This window comes from Vombatus ursinus, unplaced genomic scaffold (genome assembly GCF_900497805.2).
Source record: "Vombatus ursinus unplaced genomic scaffold, bare-nosed wombat genome assembly UNPS02014832.1, whole genome shotgun sequence".
Classification (NCBI taxonomy): Eukaryota; Metazoa; Chordata; class Mammalia; order Diprotodontia; family Vombatidae; genus Vombatus; species Vombatus ursinus.
Genome location: NW_020954610.1, coordinates 2,719,022 through 2,737,512, shown reverse-complemented (window position 1 = coordinate 2,737,512; position 18,491 = coordinate 2,719,022). Strand labels below are relative to the sequence as shown.

At 36.7% G+C, this 18,491-nt stretch overlaps 1 protein-coding gene across 4 annotated transcripts in view; it reads right to left on the bottom strand.

Annotated features, from left to right (window-relative positions):
* LOC114026052 (kinesin-like protein KIF27) overlaps positions 1-18,491 on the bottom strand; it is a 107,548-nt gene that overhangs the window by 74,829 nt on the left and 14,228 nt on the right. Inside the window, exons 3-5 of one of the 4 annotated variants that reach the window (XM_027839664.1) lie at positions 17,913-17,975; positions 17,267-17,467; positions 3,512-4,488 (exon numbers count right to left, since the gene is read on the bottom strand). In XM_027839664.1, coding sequence (XP_027695465.1) covers positions 3,512-4,488; positions 17,267-17,467; positions 17,913-17,975 — 1,241 coding nt within the window. Of the gene's footprint in view, positions 1-3,511; positions 4,489-17,266; positions 17,468-17,912; positions 17,976-18,491 lie in introns of those variants that run through there. The other 3 variants (XM_027839665.1, XM_027839666.1, XM_027839667.1) reach the window with 3 other exon arrangements.

Sequence of the window (18,491 nt, the reverse complement as noted above, 5' to 3'; positions counted from 1 at the left end):
TGAATGGGGCTACTAATACAAAGGCAAAAACTTTAAAAATATAAAATAGTCACTTTACAACAAGATTCACAAGCAGTCATGCACAATCAAAATTCTTTAAATAAGTTATCCTGGCACATTAAAATATTGGCTATAAAAATTCTCGTGTATACATGGTTCTTCAAGAGGCAGTATGATATAGTAGAAAGGGCATTGTACCAAGAATGAGCACATTGGAGTTCTATTCCTAGGTCTTCTACTTAGGTAGCTTTGTAACCTTCGATAATCACTTTAATTCTATGGGCTTCAGTTTCCTGATATGTAAAATAAGGGAGAAGTTACACTAGATAAAAGTCAAGGTCCCCTTTCAGTTCTGAAATTCTATGATCCATTGAATAATACCATGAAGTGAAATAAATACACATGTAATTTTTATCATGAATAGTATTTCCATGCACAGGCAAGTATCCACCTTAAATGTTCAAAGATATTTTAAAATAGAACCCCTAACCTACAGAGGTCAATTTGATTTAAACAAGCATTTATGAGGCACTCATTAGGTACCAGGAACTGTGTCATAGATAGATACAAAAAGGAAATATTCCCTTCCTTCAAGAAGTTTATCGTCTGTCAAAATGTATTTCATTACAAAGTGACTTAAAATTAGAATTACTATAGTGTTTGCTGAGATGGTCATTGACCATTGATATGGTAATTCAGTGCTTCGACAACAAAACAATTTATATAGCATTTTAAAGTAAGGTGGGTAGTGCAAGTATTATTCTCATCTTACAGATGAGGAAACTAAGGCTTTGAGATCCCAGAGCCAGCAAGTTCCTGAGGAAGGACTAGAACTCAGATCTCCTGACTTAAGTCCAGGGCTCCATCTACTACATTATAAAATGAAGAATATATTTTTAAAACTCACACATACTATGTATGTCTTATAGAAAACTAACAACAAAGAGTATTGAGCAAAATCCTAAATATATAAGCTACTGATTCAACTTAGTTTGAATATCTCCATCTATTTATTAATGGATTTAATCTATTTGCTCTTCCAGTTCTACATATTTTTCCATTTTTCATGCTATATTATATACATTGATATTTTGTTTAACTTATTCACTAAAAGACAACTTTCATTTTAGGATGCCTTTAGACATAACCCCTAATTTCCTAAAAGTTGCAGGCAAAATGCCTTAGCAGCATAGAACAGTTTTGACTAAGCTCCCAAGCTCTTTTCCAATTAGGATATTTTAGAAATCTAATATGAACTAAAAGGCTGTAACACATTTTGCCAATTTCTAAAAGAAGCCATTCTGGTCAATAATGTCTGAATCCCTATCATCTCTTCAATAAAAATCCTGCTGGAATCACACTTCCTTTAAAATTTTCACCTCAGCAGAAAAATGGAAATTTTATAGTAGCTCAAGTCAGAATTCTGATGATACCTGACAAAGTTATAAGTATTGGGGTGTGAAGAATTAAGGAATAAAAAGAAGATCACTGTCATAAAAGAAAGCAGTCCCAGCTCCCTTGGTGGTAATTCACAGGAGCTTTCCAATCAAAGAAGTAAACCTTTGCCTGGTGTCTGATTCTGAGTCCCAAGGATAAGAAGGCAGCTATTATCTTTTGTCCTTCTCCCAACATTTACCTTGCCTAGAGTCTTCCCAGGTATCCTGTAGTTTCATCAAAACTACCACTATAGTAATTAATTCTTAGGATGGAGGTCCATCAATGTTTTCAGCTTAGTACTAAATTTTTTACATCTAAAAAGTATCAGAAAGTAAACAGGGAGAAAAAAGGAAAAACAAAAAACAGAAAAGAGAGAAAAGGGAGAAGTAAAGAGATGTATACTGCATAAAACTAAAGAATAACTTTAGGTAACTCAGGGCCAGCTTAAAATGCAGCTCTTCTATGACATCTTTCCCAGTCCCCCAATTAGCATCAATCCTATTCAACCATCAATCAGACCTCACAAAGCACTTGGTGTCGGCCTCTGGTGTGAAATCATCATATATGCTTTTGGTTTTGAGTTGTAAGTTTCTGTGTCACAGCTTTCTACTATATTGTGAATTCCAAGAGGAAATAGAATTTTTTAACTTATCTAATTTTTGCAGATCTCTCATGATAGCGCAGTTCTTTATGTGCTGGGGGGGGAGAGATTTAATAAATTTTTATTTAAAATGGAAGGTGCCACAGTTTGTTTATAACTATTCATAAATCTAGGATACAAAAAATAGATGGAGAGCAAGTTTAACCACAGGCAGAAAGGGAAAGTTACTCCTCCCCTTGCATATGAACTTTATGGACTTTAGATTACAGTCATTTTGGAAGCCCAAAGGAAAAAACTCTTCCTCATCTACATGCATATCCCAAATTCACTACTTCCATGCTCTAGTAATTCTCTTTTCCCTTTCTGCCTATGGAGGTGGTTCAGTCTCCCTGGGCCCTTGGCCTAAGTCTATATGGGGCAGCTAGGTGGCGCAGTGCATAGAGCACTGGCCCTGAAGTCAGGAGGACCTGAGTTCAAATATGACCTCAGACCAAACACTTGACACTTACTAGTTGTGTGACCCTAGGCAAGTCATTTAACCCCAATTGCCTTAAAAAAAAAAGTCTATATGACAGCTACAGAGTAAATCAAGAATTTACTACAACAATAGTAATAAATAAATACTAATATTAAAAACCCAGACAATGCTGCAAATTTGTTTGAGAAGCAGAGGTATAGCATTTAAGACTCTTTTTTTTGGACTGGACTTCATTGATTTCATTGGAGGGAACCCTCAGTGAAAACTTTCCTATAATGAACAGAGGCACCTCTGCTACAACTTGATAATCTTGCAGAGCTGCCTGGGGCTTGCCCAGGGTCCCAGAGCCAATCCATGTACCAGGTGAGACTTGAACCCACATCTTACTAACTTCTAGGTCAGCTTTCTAACCACAGTGTCATCCTGCCTCTCCTATTTTAAGACAATGCTACATTTAGACATATACGACTTACTGCCATATGTGCCATATCGAGCTAAAATGCTGAATTTTCTTATCTTGTTTTTTACTATAAATATATATATTTATATGTAATGCAGGAGTGAGGAATCTTTTTTCTTTAAAGGATCACTTAGCCCCAGTGGAGAGGGGGGAACATACCTTGTTGCAGGCCACACAAGCAAAAGAAAAAAAAAGAAGAAGAAAAAAAGAAAAAAAAATATATATATATATATTCAGTTCCAGGGTATTTTTAACTACAAGACAAAAAATTTTTTAAATGAACCACTTAATTGCCCTATGAACTAAGTACAGAGTATATAAAACTCTTAAATATAAAAAAATACATATTTCTTTTGCAGAGCAGGCTAATAAATAGGAATAAAGAGAAGACTGGAAGGGAAAGAGTTAATGGGAAAGGAAGAAGAAAACAAAAAATGGTAAGATTTTCTCATGGTCCTTTAAAGTCTCTAAAATTTTCTAAAATATTCTCAGAATTTTTCATTTCAATTTAGTCTTTAAGGTTATATCTAAATACCTGGCATTTTTTAAGTTCCCTTTTCAGCTGGAGAACTGTAATGTGGTGTGGTCCATCTTGGACATGGCCAATTGCTTGGTTACTTTTGAATGGGTTAGAAATGTCCTTCTTCATCTCCTGGGTCATGTTGAACCATTCTTGTAATCTGTGCTGTTGACTTTGTGTTAAGTTAACAACATCTTTTAGGTCAGCCAGGAATGTGAAGGCCTCCTCAATACAATTTTGGTAACCAAAACACTCGCCTTGAAGCTGGGCTACTTGCTCTTCAAGAGAATGGATCCGACTCTTATCTTTGTTCCCATCCTGGGATAGCTGGGTAGTCTGGCTCAGGGAACTGGCTTGTTGACTCTGCAAAGCTTCTCGAAGCAGTTTTATCTCAAATTCCATCTCATCCATCCTGTCCCAGTCAGGGTTGTAGTTTACAATGGGTTTATTTCTGATGTTCCGTGCTCGGTTAGCATATTTGAGAGAATTTAAAGATTCATCAAAATCAGAGGATGATGGGCTGATACACGTTATCATAACAGTCTTAGCATTGCCTCCCAGAGAATCTTTTAGGATTCTGGTAATTTTAGCATCCCTATATGGGATGTGTGTACCCTTCTTGCGTGGGTCTCCAAGAGCACTTATTACATTTCCTAGAGCCAGTAACCCACTGTTGATCTGAATGGATTCTTTGAATCGTTCTCCTGTATTCCCAGTTTTAGTTGCTCTTTCTGATCCAGCCAGGTCCACAAAATGGAATTTTGAAACAATTTGTCGAGTAGACTGCTGAGATACATCTTGAGCCATTTCCATACTTTTCCGACATGGTGTAAAATCCTGTTGGCTAATGCTGATAGTGAAAACAGCATGAGATCGACTAGAGTGCTCATTCATTTGCGTAGTACCTGTATGACGAGCTGCATTACCCATTTCCAAAAGACTCATCACTTCATCTGCATTCTCCACTGAACATTCCTTGGCACCAACAATCACTTTAAAAAGTAAAAGAATTTTAAGAACCACTAGTTTTCAGTCAAGATTCATTATAAATTTTATTACTGGACAATAGTCCTGAATTTTGTAAGACAACCCATCCAACATAGGTACTACCATAAAAAAAATTGGGAATACTGTTAAAGTATTACAAGAATAGCTCATAATTAGCAACAGTTAGACATTTGAGGGGGAAAAGGATGTATTTTAAAGGAAACAAAATTTAAACTTTACAAAATTAAATGCACAAATTGTAAACACATGGTTACAATTACAATTTTAAACACGTAAGTTAAAAACATTCTAACAGCAGTTAGTTACTAATTTTAGAGTGTTTTGTTATTTTTTATTATAAGCCTTTGTATGTCAATTGTAGCTAAATGTGGCAAAATTGTTACTAGCACTTTATATCCTATTAATTTTCTAACATTAACAATTTTTATATAATAAAAGGGGATTCTACCTTTACTCAATTTGAAATGCACAGTAAAAGTGAAGTTTTAGTTCCTTAAGTGAAAAATATAAATCAACTTTTAGTGGTGATCAATACTTTAATTCCGTATTTCAAAGATATGTGCAGTTTCATCAAGGTTGGTATTCCCTCCTCTACAGTAGACTAGAAGCCCTGACACACATTATTAGTTGATGTCTTCAAGAGTTGCTATAGCCCCCAAAAAAGTCATTACCTCCTGGTCAATTTTCTGGTGATCAGTCTATGCAAGTTTAGCTAGTGCAGTCCTTGGATGACAAACTCTTTCTAGCTGGAGAGGTAATGTGGCAGAAGGATAAGGTTTCAGACTTGAAGAATGAAAGATCTGAGTTAAAACCCTGAGACTGTTTGTATGACCCTGGGTAAGACATTTATCATCTCTGTACCTAAGTTTCCTCATCTGTAAAAAGGAGATAATACTTATTGAACCTGTCTCGGGGTTGTCGTGAGATGTAAATAAGGTAACAAACTACTTTGCGAACCCTGTAAGACACTCTATCAATCTCAATGGTTATTATTATTATTATCATTGTTAGGTAGATATTCCAGAACTTGTAATCTCTGCTAGTAATGCCTTCAAGGGCTGAATATAACGTATGATTGTCAGCTTCGTACAATGATTGGTATAGAGCCTTACAGGAGAAACAATATTTTCGTTTTCAAATATCCTGAACATGATTAAATGAACTTTGGCTGTAACTTACACAGAAAAGTTATAAAAATTCAGATGAAAGAATGTATTTGGATATATTAAGGCTTATAAATTGATGCTAGCACAGATCTCCAATCTTATTTTGGAAAGGAACTACTTCTTACTTACTTAACTTAAATCTGTAGGTTGATAATAAGACCCATGAGCAAGATACAGATAAAGTGCCCATGAGCCACTGGAAAGTCAGAAGTTTCCACCATAACTCTTGTGTTATTTTAATTCAGGGAAGGAGCCATGATAGTGGCTGGCAGCTAAGTGGCACAGTGGACAGAGTGCCAGGTGTGGAGTCAGGAAAACTCATCTTCCTGGTTCAAATCTGGCCTCAGACCCTTACTAGCTTTGTGACCCTGGGCAAGTCACTTAACTCTGCCTGAGTTTCCTCATCTGTAAGATGAGCTGGAGAAGGAAACAGCAAACCACTCCAGTATTTTTGCCAAGAATATTTCAAAGGGTTCACAAAGAGTAAGACACAGCTGAAAAACCACTGACCAACGACAACAACAACAAAAAAAAAACCATGATAGTGTTTGGCTCCACACTGATGGTTTCCACCAAGGCTCCAAAAATTGATCCATCAAGCAGGGAACTAGTACTCTGGGAAGTACTAGGGAAGAACTTCAGCTATGTAGCCACACATGATCACTATATAACTATATAGTTATAACTCTATAACCAGCCCACATCCTTTTCCAATCATAATTATTCTGAATGAAAACCCTTTATGACACATTTTGTGCACAGGACAACATCAATAATATGCTATATTCCATTTACACCCACCACATGTCTCCACTGCCCTTTGGGTCATCCACAAATTTGGTTCTCCAAAGATTGTTATATTCTATGATTTTTAGCTGGAGAATGTCAGATGTGAGAGAACAATGGTTAAAAACGATGAGTTGTTTTGTTTTGGGGAGCAGTCTGCAATCGTTGAACGTACTGCACAATCTCCCAAATGTAATCCAAACCATTGCCTTCCTCCTATTCAATTCTGGGCATAGCTCATAGCCCATCTGCCAAGCCTGCCAAAATATATGTACTGATAGACTAACTTAATGAGTGGTTCCATCTAATTACATATCATAACCTGGAAAATGGGTGTTCTTAATTTACTTGGTTTTTCCTATATGAATTGTTAGGCTGAACTCTTTTGAGATGTGAAGTTGATTTAGGAGACATGATGAAATCAGCACAATGTTATCTGTGAACATAAGCGTTTAGAGAGCTTCACTATCTAAGGGAAACTCTTTTCCATTTGAACTGTAGGCTAGACATCTTCCATGACAAGGGTGAACAAGTTTGATAAACATAACTTCTCCTTGTTTTATGCTTTGCCTAAAATTGATAATCAGAGTATCATAGAACAAAGTTATCTTTGTTGTTAAATATATCAAAGAATCTTGTATGATCCTATATATGCACGAAGATATCTTATCGAATGAAAGACTACATTTGTTCTACTGAGTCAAAGGCTGTTTTTGTAAATCAATAAATAATAAACATAGCAAGTTCTTGTATTCTCTGCACCATTCAAAGGATCATTTACTCAATCATGTACCTGGGTTTTCATAACAATGCTCTTTCCTGGTTCTCCTCCCTACCTATCTGTCCACTCTTTGTCTCCTTTGCTGGAAATTCTATGTCCCACCCCCACCTCTATGGGTGTCCTTCCTCACCTTTCCTCTAGACTACTGCAATATCCTCATTGTTTTCCCTAATCAATATCTTTCCCCTCTTCAATCCATCTTCTATCAGTCATCAAAAGCTGTGTCATTTCCATGCTTAAGAAGTTTCAATGACTCCCTATTGCTTCTAGAATAAAACTCCTGTACTTGGCACTAAAAGCCCTTTACAATCTGGCTCCCACCTACCTTTCCAGGCTGATTTTCTATTACTCCCCCTATGTGCTTTATGTTCTTGCTATAATGGCTTCTTTGTTGTTCCCCATCCATACTATTCCATCTCCTGCCTCCAGACTTTGTACTTATAGCAGGAATGGACTCCTACCTACTCCTTGCCTCCTGCAATCCCTAGCTTCCTTCATGTCTCAGCCCAAGGGCCACTTCCTAGATAAAGCCTCTCCTGATCTCTTGAGGTATTAGGACCTTCTCCTTCACCCAAAATTCCTTTGTATATAGTTTGTATTTATTCATTTTTACATAGGTTGTGCCACCCTCCCTACCCCTACCCCAGGTCCCATGATCATAGAATGTAAGCTCCTTGACAGCAAAGGCTATTTCATTTCACATTTGTATTCCCGGAACTTAACACACTGCGAACACTTAGCAAGTGTTTGTTGAATGATTAATAAATCCTTTGGTGCCATTTTCACTTCCTCTATATAGGGAAGAAGTGAGATATCCAAGTCCAAAGATAGTAATTCAACTATCATCAATGGTGAAAATCGCTTGTCATATAAATGTCAATAAATTTGTTCAATTTTTTAATTGTCTGTTGCCTTCCTTTTATCTTTAAAATGGTCTGAGGCTAATATGGCTTCACTCTTCTCACATCAAACTTTCTGCACTTATTTTTCCCTCTGCTCTTCTCTGCTGTTTTATTAAGCAAAATAACTTACTATCTTGGTGATGGGGTGGCATATTGGACACAGCCTAGAGTCAGGAAGATCTAAGTTCCAATCCTGCCCTCACACACTTAACTGGTTGTGTAATCAAGTCATTTTGACTCTGTTTCCCCAACTGTAAAATGGGGATAACAATAGCATTCACCTCTCAGAGTTGTTGTGAGGATAAAATTAGATAATATAAGCAAAGTGCTTTGCAAACCTTGAAGCACTATATAAATGCTGGTTACCATTATTATTACCTCCCATATTATCCTCCACCAGATTTTTGCAAATTAATGTCTATTCTAAACCAGAGGCCCTTGGCTTCCATGTTTTTCCATTTGCTGAGAGGGTCTGTGGGATCTTCTAGCCTCTTTATTCTGGCAAATGATTTAACATTGATTAAACATCCTAATGAAATGGCTATACTCTGCCATTTATGTCTTTTTCTTTATCTACTTCCTTATTTTTCAGTATCAATAGTTTTTTTTTGACTGTCAAGTTAGATCTATTATTATTGCATGCTATATCTTCATCTCATATTTATCCTCTCTTCTATGTTGTTGTTGATTTTAACATTTCCTCAAACTAGACAATGTTCTGGACTGCATAGTGAAGCACATTTGGAAATGACTTCCATTAATTATTAGTCAATTCCTATCTGTTAAGATAGAGCCAAATTAATTTTTTTTATGATACTGCACTATGCTTGCTAAATCCAGTAGCTTCTGATTCTTTTCTTAAAGAAAATATTTCTGATATACAGACATGAGATTTCTGAGTATTCTATATGCTATTGTTTTTTTCTTAAAATCCTGAACCATGTTTTCCCAACATTTCTCAGCATCCTCCCCCGTACCTAGGAACTCTGTACAAACTGACATAGTTTGGATGATCTCAAGTTATTTATCAAGTTTCCTAATTCTTTATCATTTTCCACAGATACTAGAAATACATTATAATTAAATTATGTTCATGATAATCTTTTTGCCTATGCTCAACACAAACACTGATCAAGATGACCTCTTGGTCACCCCACAAAATATTTCTTATTGCCTTCAGATATAAAAAAAAAAGGAAAAATAGTAAGCTGTCCTTCCAATTAGCTATAATATTCTTTTATCTTTTGTCTTTTTAAATTATGAGAATATCAATATTTATGTAGTTTGATTCTTCTAGTAGGAAGAATTGGGGGGGCAGCTAGGTGGTGCAGTGGGTAGAGCACCAGCCCTGGAGTCAGGAGGACCTGAGTTCAAATCTGGCCTCAGACACATAATACTTCCTAGCTGTGTGACTCTGGACAAGTCACTTAACCCCAATTGCCTCACTAAAAAAAAAAAAAAACAAAAACAAAAAACAGAACAACAAAAAACCAAACAAACAAAAAAAAAGAACTGGCATATTAGTTGTATCCAGAAGTGAAAGTTCTAGTCTTGAGTCCTTGGCTCTGGTTGGTAAACTTCCATTTTGTCTAGTTTCAGGCCTACCAAGCCACCTCTTGGATGTCTCCATGCAGTGCCATTTGCACTAGAGCTTCCATCTCTATCTAGAACTGAAAGTCATCCTCACCCTGTGATTCTAGACTTTTCCCCTCATCTGGCCTAGTCTCACATCTCACCATGCCACTTATGCCATGATGCTTCACATGAGGCCCCACTGCTCCCTGTTAATATGGACAAGCCTATTAATCAGCCAGTAAATCCAATTATCATTTACTATGTCTTCTCTGTCCAAAACACTCCTAGCTAGAGGTCAGAAGGGGCTAAAACACAAGAAAGGCCTTCTGATTCAAAATGGGTATTTTTCACCCAAGAAAGGGGCTGAGGATTGAATAGCTCAATTCCATATACAGAGGCCACTGAGTTAAGGGACTTGCCTCCAGGGCATTAACTACATTTATAGCTAGGTCTCTAGCTACTCTTCTGAATAAAATCCCCAAGGAGTATGGAAAAAGGAATGGACTAAACTGAGACTGTGGACCTAAGGCAAGGTAGAGTGAGGGCCTTACAGAGGAAAGTTGCTTTTCAGACCTCCATTCCTCTCTGACCTCCATTCCTGAGATAACAACCTCAGAGTGGAGACTCTGAGGGAGTCAAAGGAAAGAACTCCAGCAAATCTTAAGATAAAGATACTTGCCTTAACTGAGAGATCATTATAGAACTCCATTTGAAAAGAACACCATAATACACCCAGCTAAAGAGAACCCAATACCATCCAGCCAAGTCAGTGGCTGAAAGCAGAAAAAGACTGCAGCTGCCTGTCAAAGAATAAGCCCAAGTCCAGTGGATCGATCTACCCAGAAGAGATATAGTACCCTGCAAAGAGCCCAGAAACCAAATGATCTGTCCAGTCCAGTTGAGCAATAACATCCCACTGGCAGCACAGCCTGCCTGGCACTGTCTGGCAGCTGCTGCCTAGTGACAGAGTGGCCTGATGGACCCAATTCAATAGTAGTCAAGCCCAGCAAGGAGTCAGAGCAAAAGCTAAACAATCTGATTGATCTATCTCAACAGCAGACTGAACTTTCCGGCCAAGATACTATATCTTACAAGAAGCATGCCCAGTGGAGACACTGTCTGTCCAGTGGAGACACTGTACCTCATGAGGTAATAACCCGTTGAGTAGTGGAGTGACTTGATATCAATAATATCACACCCCACAACTAACTTCATAAGAACCCTCCAGAGAAAGAGAAGACATCAAAACCTTGCAATTCTGAACATGTGAGTTACCTTGGCTACATATGTTTCCTGTAAGTGGGCCTCATTACCACTGTTCTCTGAGTTTAAGGCCACTCTTCAAGCTATGAGTTCTGTATTCCCCTGTTGGTGCAAGGGGAAATATTTTATAACTCTTAGTGCCACCTGAGTGAATGCCTTTGCTAAAGCACCAAGTCTACAGGCTGATTATTAAGGGAAAACACACTGCTGGGGTCTCATCAGCTAGGGCTGGGAGGATAGCCATCTACAGGGTTACCTCAAGAATCCTAAGTAGTAGCAGCAACCATCTCTTTGAGGACCCAACCTGCCAGCATGAATGGGGTTGGGATAAGTGAGCCTGGAATCTGAGAGAGGGGTTACATATAAATTGGAAGATAAAAAATAGAGCAGATGGAAGGTAATTTTAGAGCAGATGGTACTAATAGTTGGGGAAGTGGGGTCAGAAAAGGCCTCCTGGAGTAGATAGCACTTAGGCTGAGTCTTAAAGAAGCCAGATCAGGCATTCCAAGGGTCAGGTTAGGAAGGATAGCATTCCAAGCATGGAGAACAACCAATGCAAAGGCATGGCTATGGAAGATGAAATCTCTTGTGTGAGGAACAAGGGAATTGTATGGCAGGATCACAGAGTATGTGAAGGGGAGCAGAATATAAGATGATGGAAAAAGGCAAGAAAGGGCCAGGTTGTGAACAGCTTTAAAATGAGGAAAAGAAGATTCTATATTTGACCAGGAAGCAAGAGGAAACAACTAGAGTTTGTTGAATAGGTGGTGACGTGAACAGACCTATACTTCAGGAAAATTCCTTCTACAGGTAAGTGGAGAGTGAAGTGAAGTTGGGGAGAGACTTGAGGCAGGGAGATCAATCTCCCTATGTGTGAAATAGCTAGAAGACTATTTTCATTGTTCAAGCGGGAGGCAATGAAAGTCTGAACTAGGATGGCTGCTGTGTGAATGGAGAGAGAGGACATATGTAAACATTACTGCAGAGAAAGAAATTACAAGATTTGAAAACTGACTTGATATATGGAATAAGCAAGAAAGAGATGAGTTGCGAACCTGAGTAACTAGAAAGATGATGGTTCCTCAAAGTTCAGATGACAGAAGAGCTTTCAGGGAAAGACAATGAGTTCTATTTTGGACATGTTGAGTTTGAGATGCCTACAGGGCAGTGGGACTAGAACTCATGAGAAAGATAAGGCCAGATCTGAGAGAAACCTATAGAGAAATGACCATTGACCCTGTGAGCACTGATAGGATTCACTGAAAGAAAGTGCAGAGAAAAAAGAAAAAAGGATCCATGACAGAGCACTGGTAGATGGACATCCAGGGAGCAAACAAGACACAAAAAAAGATCTAGCAAACAAGATTGAGAAGGGGAAGTCAGACAGGAAAAGAACCAAGAAAGAGAGGAGACACAAAAACTCTGAAAGAAGAGAATAAATAAAACTACAAGACACTTTATAGAAATAAAGGAAGAATTAAATACTTAGAGAAATATTAATTCTTTAAGGTTGGGCCATATCAACATAAATAATTAAACTACCTAAATTTTTTTCTTTACATATTTAGTGCCATGCCAAATTACCAAGGTATGGTTTGGGAAGAATTACTATGATCATACTCCAAAGGAAAAGAAGAGACTAACTCTTCCTTTTACCTTCTACCTTAAACCACCAAATGCTACCAGTTGGTGCCACCATCTGGTAACACATAGAATAAAATCAGAAATGACCCAAACTATTTTAATTTGGTTCTAGTTCTACCTTACAGAACTAGACAACATAAGAACAAAATTCAGTGGGAAGAGCAAAAGGTCAAGAATCTCAATTGAAACAATTTTTAAAAGTATAAATGAAGGGAAACTAGTACTACCAGATCTTAAACTATATCATAAAGGAATAATCATCAAAATAATTTGGTACTTGTTAAAAAGTAGAAAAGTTGATGAATTGAATAAATTATGAAAACAGAATCTAGAAAAGTTGATGAATTGAATAAATTATGAAAACAGAATCTAGAAATAATCAAATATAGTAGCAGTGTCAGGTTAAAAAAAAAAAACCCAAAGATATCAACTACTGGATTAAGGAATTCTTATCTCACAAAAATTGCTAAGAAAACTGTAAAGTGGTCAGGTAGAAATTAGACTTAAATCCACATTTTACATCATGTACCACAATAAACTCCAAATGGATGCAAAGCCTAAATATTCAAGTTCATATAAAAAATAAAGAAGAAAGAAATAATATGCCTTTTACAACTACGGCTAAGGGGCTGTCAATCAATAAGCATTTATTTAGGGCTTAACTATGTTCCAAGCACTGTGCTCAGATCTGAAAACACAAAGAAAGGTAAAAGGAGAGAACATATAAATCACTAGGTACACAAGATATATATAGAGTAGATGGAAAGTAATCTCAGAGAGGAAGGCACTACTAGCTGGAGGAACTGTCAAAGGCCTGCTGTAGAAGGTGGGATTTGAACTAAGTCTTAAAGGAAGCCAGGTAAACTAAAAGATGCCACCCTGGCACAGGAGAGATATTGTTTTGGACTATTTAAAGTAACTAGACAGTAGGCTGAAATATTGCCATGGTGCAGGAAATGATGAGCTGGTGGAAAATCTAGAAAAGACTTGGACTCATGAAGGAAGAGGTTATCCATCCTCAGAGAAAGAGAGGATAAATAAGTATAGTACAGCCTTACATAGATGGATATGAATGTATATGTCTATATGAGTATTACAGATATCTAAGCCTATGTATGTGTGTATGTATATGTATGTTTATACCTTTGTGTGTATACATGTATTTTGTATATGTGTGTGTGTATGTGTGTATATTTGTTTATGTATGTGTATCTGTGCTTAAATGTAGCCTTCTTGGGGGAAGGAAGGAAGGAAGGAAGGAAGAGAGAAAAAAAGAACAAAGTAAAAAGTGAACAGCAGAGAACAAAAGAACAAAAGAAAACTTACAAGGAAGCAAAGAAAAAATGGACAGTTCTGAACATAATGTACAGTATTTATTATATAGGCTTTCTTAAAATGGACATTTATTGTTGTATATTTTGAATCCTCTTTTACGTTCGGTTGTACACATGGCAATGCTTCTTTTTCCTTTTCTTATTTTGTATTTAAGTTTCAATATTTAAGTTTATATATTTCTTTTCTTTTCTTATTGTATATTTAAGTTTTAGTATTTAAGTTTAAAATAAATTAATTTTTTTGTTTTGTTTTTGCTAGGCAATGGGGTTAAGTGACTTGCCCAGGGTCACACAGCTAGTAAGTGTTATGTGTCTGAGGCCACATTTGAACTCAGGTCCTCCTGACTCCAGGGCTGGTGCTCTATCCACTGTGCCACCTAGCTGCCCCTACAATAAACTAATTTTTTAAAATATGTATGGAAACAGAAGGAAAGAGTATCCTGCTCAAGGAATATACAACAGGCCACTGTATCTGGATCATGGGTAATAAAGTCTAAGAAGGCTGAAATATAGGAAGAGGACAGGTTGAGAAGGGCTTTATTTGTCTGTTAGTTAAAGGATATTATAGTTATATTATATTTGATCCTAGAAGTAACAGGGAGTGATTCTAGTTTACTGGGGGTGAGGAAGCGAAGAGGAAGCTGAATATGATGTGGTCAGACCTACCCTTTAGGAATAGTCACTGGCAGTTGAATAAAGGATGGATTGGCGTCAGGAGAGACTTGCAGCTGGGACACTAATTAGATTAGAAAGCTACTGCAATGGTCCAAGTGAGAAGTGCTGAGGGTATGAACTAAGGTGGTGGCTGTGTGAGTGGAAAGAAAAAGATATATGTGAGAAATGTCATAAAGAACAAATGAAAATAAGGAATTAGGTGATCCTAAATGATAAATTGGATAATTTCAATTATGTAATACGGAAAAGCTCTTAAACAAGCATTATTATTGCAATTAGAATTAGAACGTAAATAGTTAACTTAGAGAAAACGTTCACCAAAAAAAATCTCCCATAAAAGTCTACTATCCAAGTTATACAGAGAATTGATACCTACATGAGGATATGGATGAACAGTTCTCAAATAAAGAAATGTAAAACTATTAACAATCATATAAAAAAATTCTCCAAATCACTAATGACAAGAGAAATATAAGTTAAAACTGAAGTTCCACCTCATATCCAACAGATTGGCAAATACAGCAAAAAAAGGAAAACAGCAACTTTTGGGAGTAGTTGTAACAGGACAATAAGCACATGAATGTAATGGAATCTTATAAATTGATGAAAAATGAAATTAGAAAAATGTAAGTGAACAATTTAAGCTCCAATATCAATGATAATGTAAAAGGAAACTGAAAGAACTCTAACCTCTACTCAAAGCAGCATACCACAGTAACTTCAAAAGACTCATGATGAAACCTATTTTCTGTCTCTTGGCAAAGAGGTGACAGACCATATATGCAGAATGAGATATACATTCTCTGACTTGGTTAATGTAATGATTTGTTTTGTTGGACTACAAATATTTGTTATAAGAGAGGTCTACTAAGAGATGGCTGAAAGGTGGTAAATTACTAGATAAAGATAGACATGAAAAAAGCTTCAGTAAAACATTTCCTTGTAGATGCAGAGAAGAAAACAAAAAGAAGGGCAGAAAGACACACAAGCAAAGATCAGACTTTTTTTTAGTATATTGATAAAATAATAATAATAATAATAAACTTACAAAACCAAAACTGTCTAACAGAAATTTTAAATTTCTTTTACAATCCCCTTTCTTGTTCATTTTTGTTTACTAAAACATTTGTGTTTGTTGATTGTTAGGTTTACAATAAAAAAAAAAATTTAAAGGAAAAGGCTTAAATGTTGGAGATGAGGGAAAAGGCCATTCACTAGACAGGGGCAGCCTACAGAAAGGAATACAATGACATCCAGCCAAACAGGACTAGAGCTGGTGCTGGGGACTAATATGAAATAAGCCTGGGAAGGTAGGCTGAGAATCACAGATGGCAAGTGAGGAAGTTTCCATTCATTCTCCATAGGCGCACTAAGAGCCACTAAAGATTGTGCCACTTTTCTTTTCGTCAGCACACTCTCTTAGCCTGCCTTCCTGTCATACAGAGGCCCTAAAATTAGTCTGATAATCCATTAACTACCATACTTTTCTTGAGTTCTCACTTTGTGCTCTGGGAAAACAAAACTAATAGATAAAATAAAGAATCAAAAAAATCACAATCCCTCAGGGACTCTCCATTTTATAGGGCAGAAAACTGAAACCCCAAATGGGGAAGGAACTTATCTAAGATCACAAGTAATAAGTGATAGTGTCTAGACCATAACCCAGACCTTCTGAATACAGCAGTAATTTCTGTCAAGAATATTACAGTCCTCCAATATTGCTTTTTTTAGTTTCTAAGCTTTAACAACTTGGTTTTAATCTACCAGTATATATTTTCTGGGATAGGTAGTACTGTGGATGTTTAGTCCAGAACCAAACAGGAGAAAGACAGAAAACTGGACTGCATTTGGGAAACTATAAACAGTTTTTCAGGATCCCAAGCACAAATATCCTCCTCTTTAATGCCAACCTTCTCCTGCTGATGTCATCACATGTGACATGTCATGTGTCATCACAGCTGTGAAGGTAGAAAAACCTTGATCTTGAAATAATCACAATTGAAAGTGACCCAAAGGACAAGGGAGAGGGACAGTGAATGTAAACAGGCTATATAGCATGTTACCATTAATTATCTGTGCACAAAAAAATGACAAAGAATTATCAATGACATGTGTGACTAAGAAAGAAGGTGAGTCAGTAGTGTTGTAAGAGTGAAGGATAACAAAGTACCAAAATATACACTGTCTCCTTTATATTTCTGCTATGAATATCACTTAGGTGCAGCCCTGAGTGAAACTACAACAACTGAGTAGGTACAAAATAAATTATTTTAATAACTATTCTAAGCTTCTGTTTTCTTATCTACATGGTTTATCATAAAGTCTACTAGTAATTCATAAACTATTTGTCTTTTAAGGAAAGGCAAGAATATTTTGCAATTAGGGTTTTTGCTTAGGCAGTTGGGTTTAAGTGACTTGCCCAGGGTCACACAGCTAGTAAGTGTCAAGTGTTTGGTCTGAGGTCACATTTGAACTCAGGTCCTCCTAACTTCAGGGCCAGTGCTCTATCCACCACACCACCTAGCTGCCCCCATTTCTTTTTTTTTTTTTTAAGAAGTGAAACACAGCTAGGGATAAAACTTTTAAGGATTATTAATTAACATACTGATCAAATTCACTAAAGTAGGTTTCTTTACCTGTGTTTCCTTTCTCATCTTCTCTGATGTGTAAATCTTTAATTGATGTTTCCAATTCTAGCAGATCTCGGAGGTCTTCCTTATAGACTTCTATGTAAGATACTTTTATGTTAAAATCAATGCTGCTATTTTCAGAAATGCTTTGAAATAGGTCTTGGATGGCACGTGGAATGATACCTTTTTTATCCTCCGCAACTGATGCTGAAAATGTAGAAAAAGAGGATGCTACCATAAATTTCATTTATGAAGACAGCTATACGGTAGACATGGGTAGGCTGTGACATATTACCAACAAAGAAATGCAAAGGAAAAGCAGCATAAGGATGTCTTTGGAAACATGTACATCCAGAAAAGACAATAGGACCATCATGTGATAAAAGAGAAGGCTAACAATGTTCAGCCCATGTATTCCACTGGAGGCTTCACAACTTGAAAGGATTTAAAGGAAGGTCCCCGGCATGTAAGGTGAATCCCCATAGAGTATGCATGGGAAGACATGAACAAGAGTCACACAGCATGAAACAGTGTAGCTGTTCAGGCTGTGATCTACATCAGGAGAGATGGTATTTAAATTGATGAAAGCACAGAGCCATCAAAATATCTAAGACTAGAAGACAAAGGAAATTATGAATTCATCTTTACTTACATTTTGGTAACTCTTTTGACAGTCTCTTACGCAACCCTTGTAGGCAAGATAGAGAGATGTGGGCTAGGTAGAGTAAGAGCACAGACCCATCAAAATACTAAAAACTTCTTCAAAAATCAATTTATCAATTTTTAAAAAATCAGATCTTTGAAGTTTTATGTGCTTTAATATATGCATCAGTATTAAAAATACTGAAAGGTGATTTATCTAGTATTTCATAACCTCCACTGTTTATCAATTCTACCTTTCCAATATAACTATATTAAATGTAAAATTTTTTAAAACTGACTTAACTTCTACTTTGTACAAGGCATTATAGAGAACAGCAAGAAGTCTAAGGGCCTACAGTCTAGTTGGAAGACAAAATGGACTTAGTAAAAGTTAAGAAACAACACAACACTTAAACAACAATTGATTTGTCTAGCCCTAACCTCTCTCAGGTCTCCTGACTTCCAGTCTGACATCTACAACTGCAGACTGAACATCTTGAACTAGAATGTCCTATAGTCACCTTAAACTCAACAAAACCCTCCCTTCTTCCTAACTTTACCATTATTATAGAAGGGACTATAATCCTCC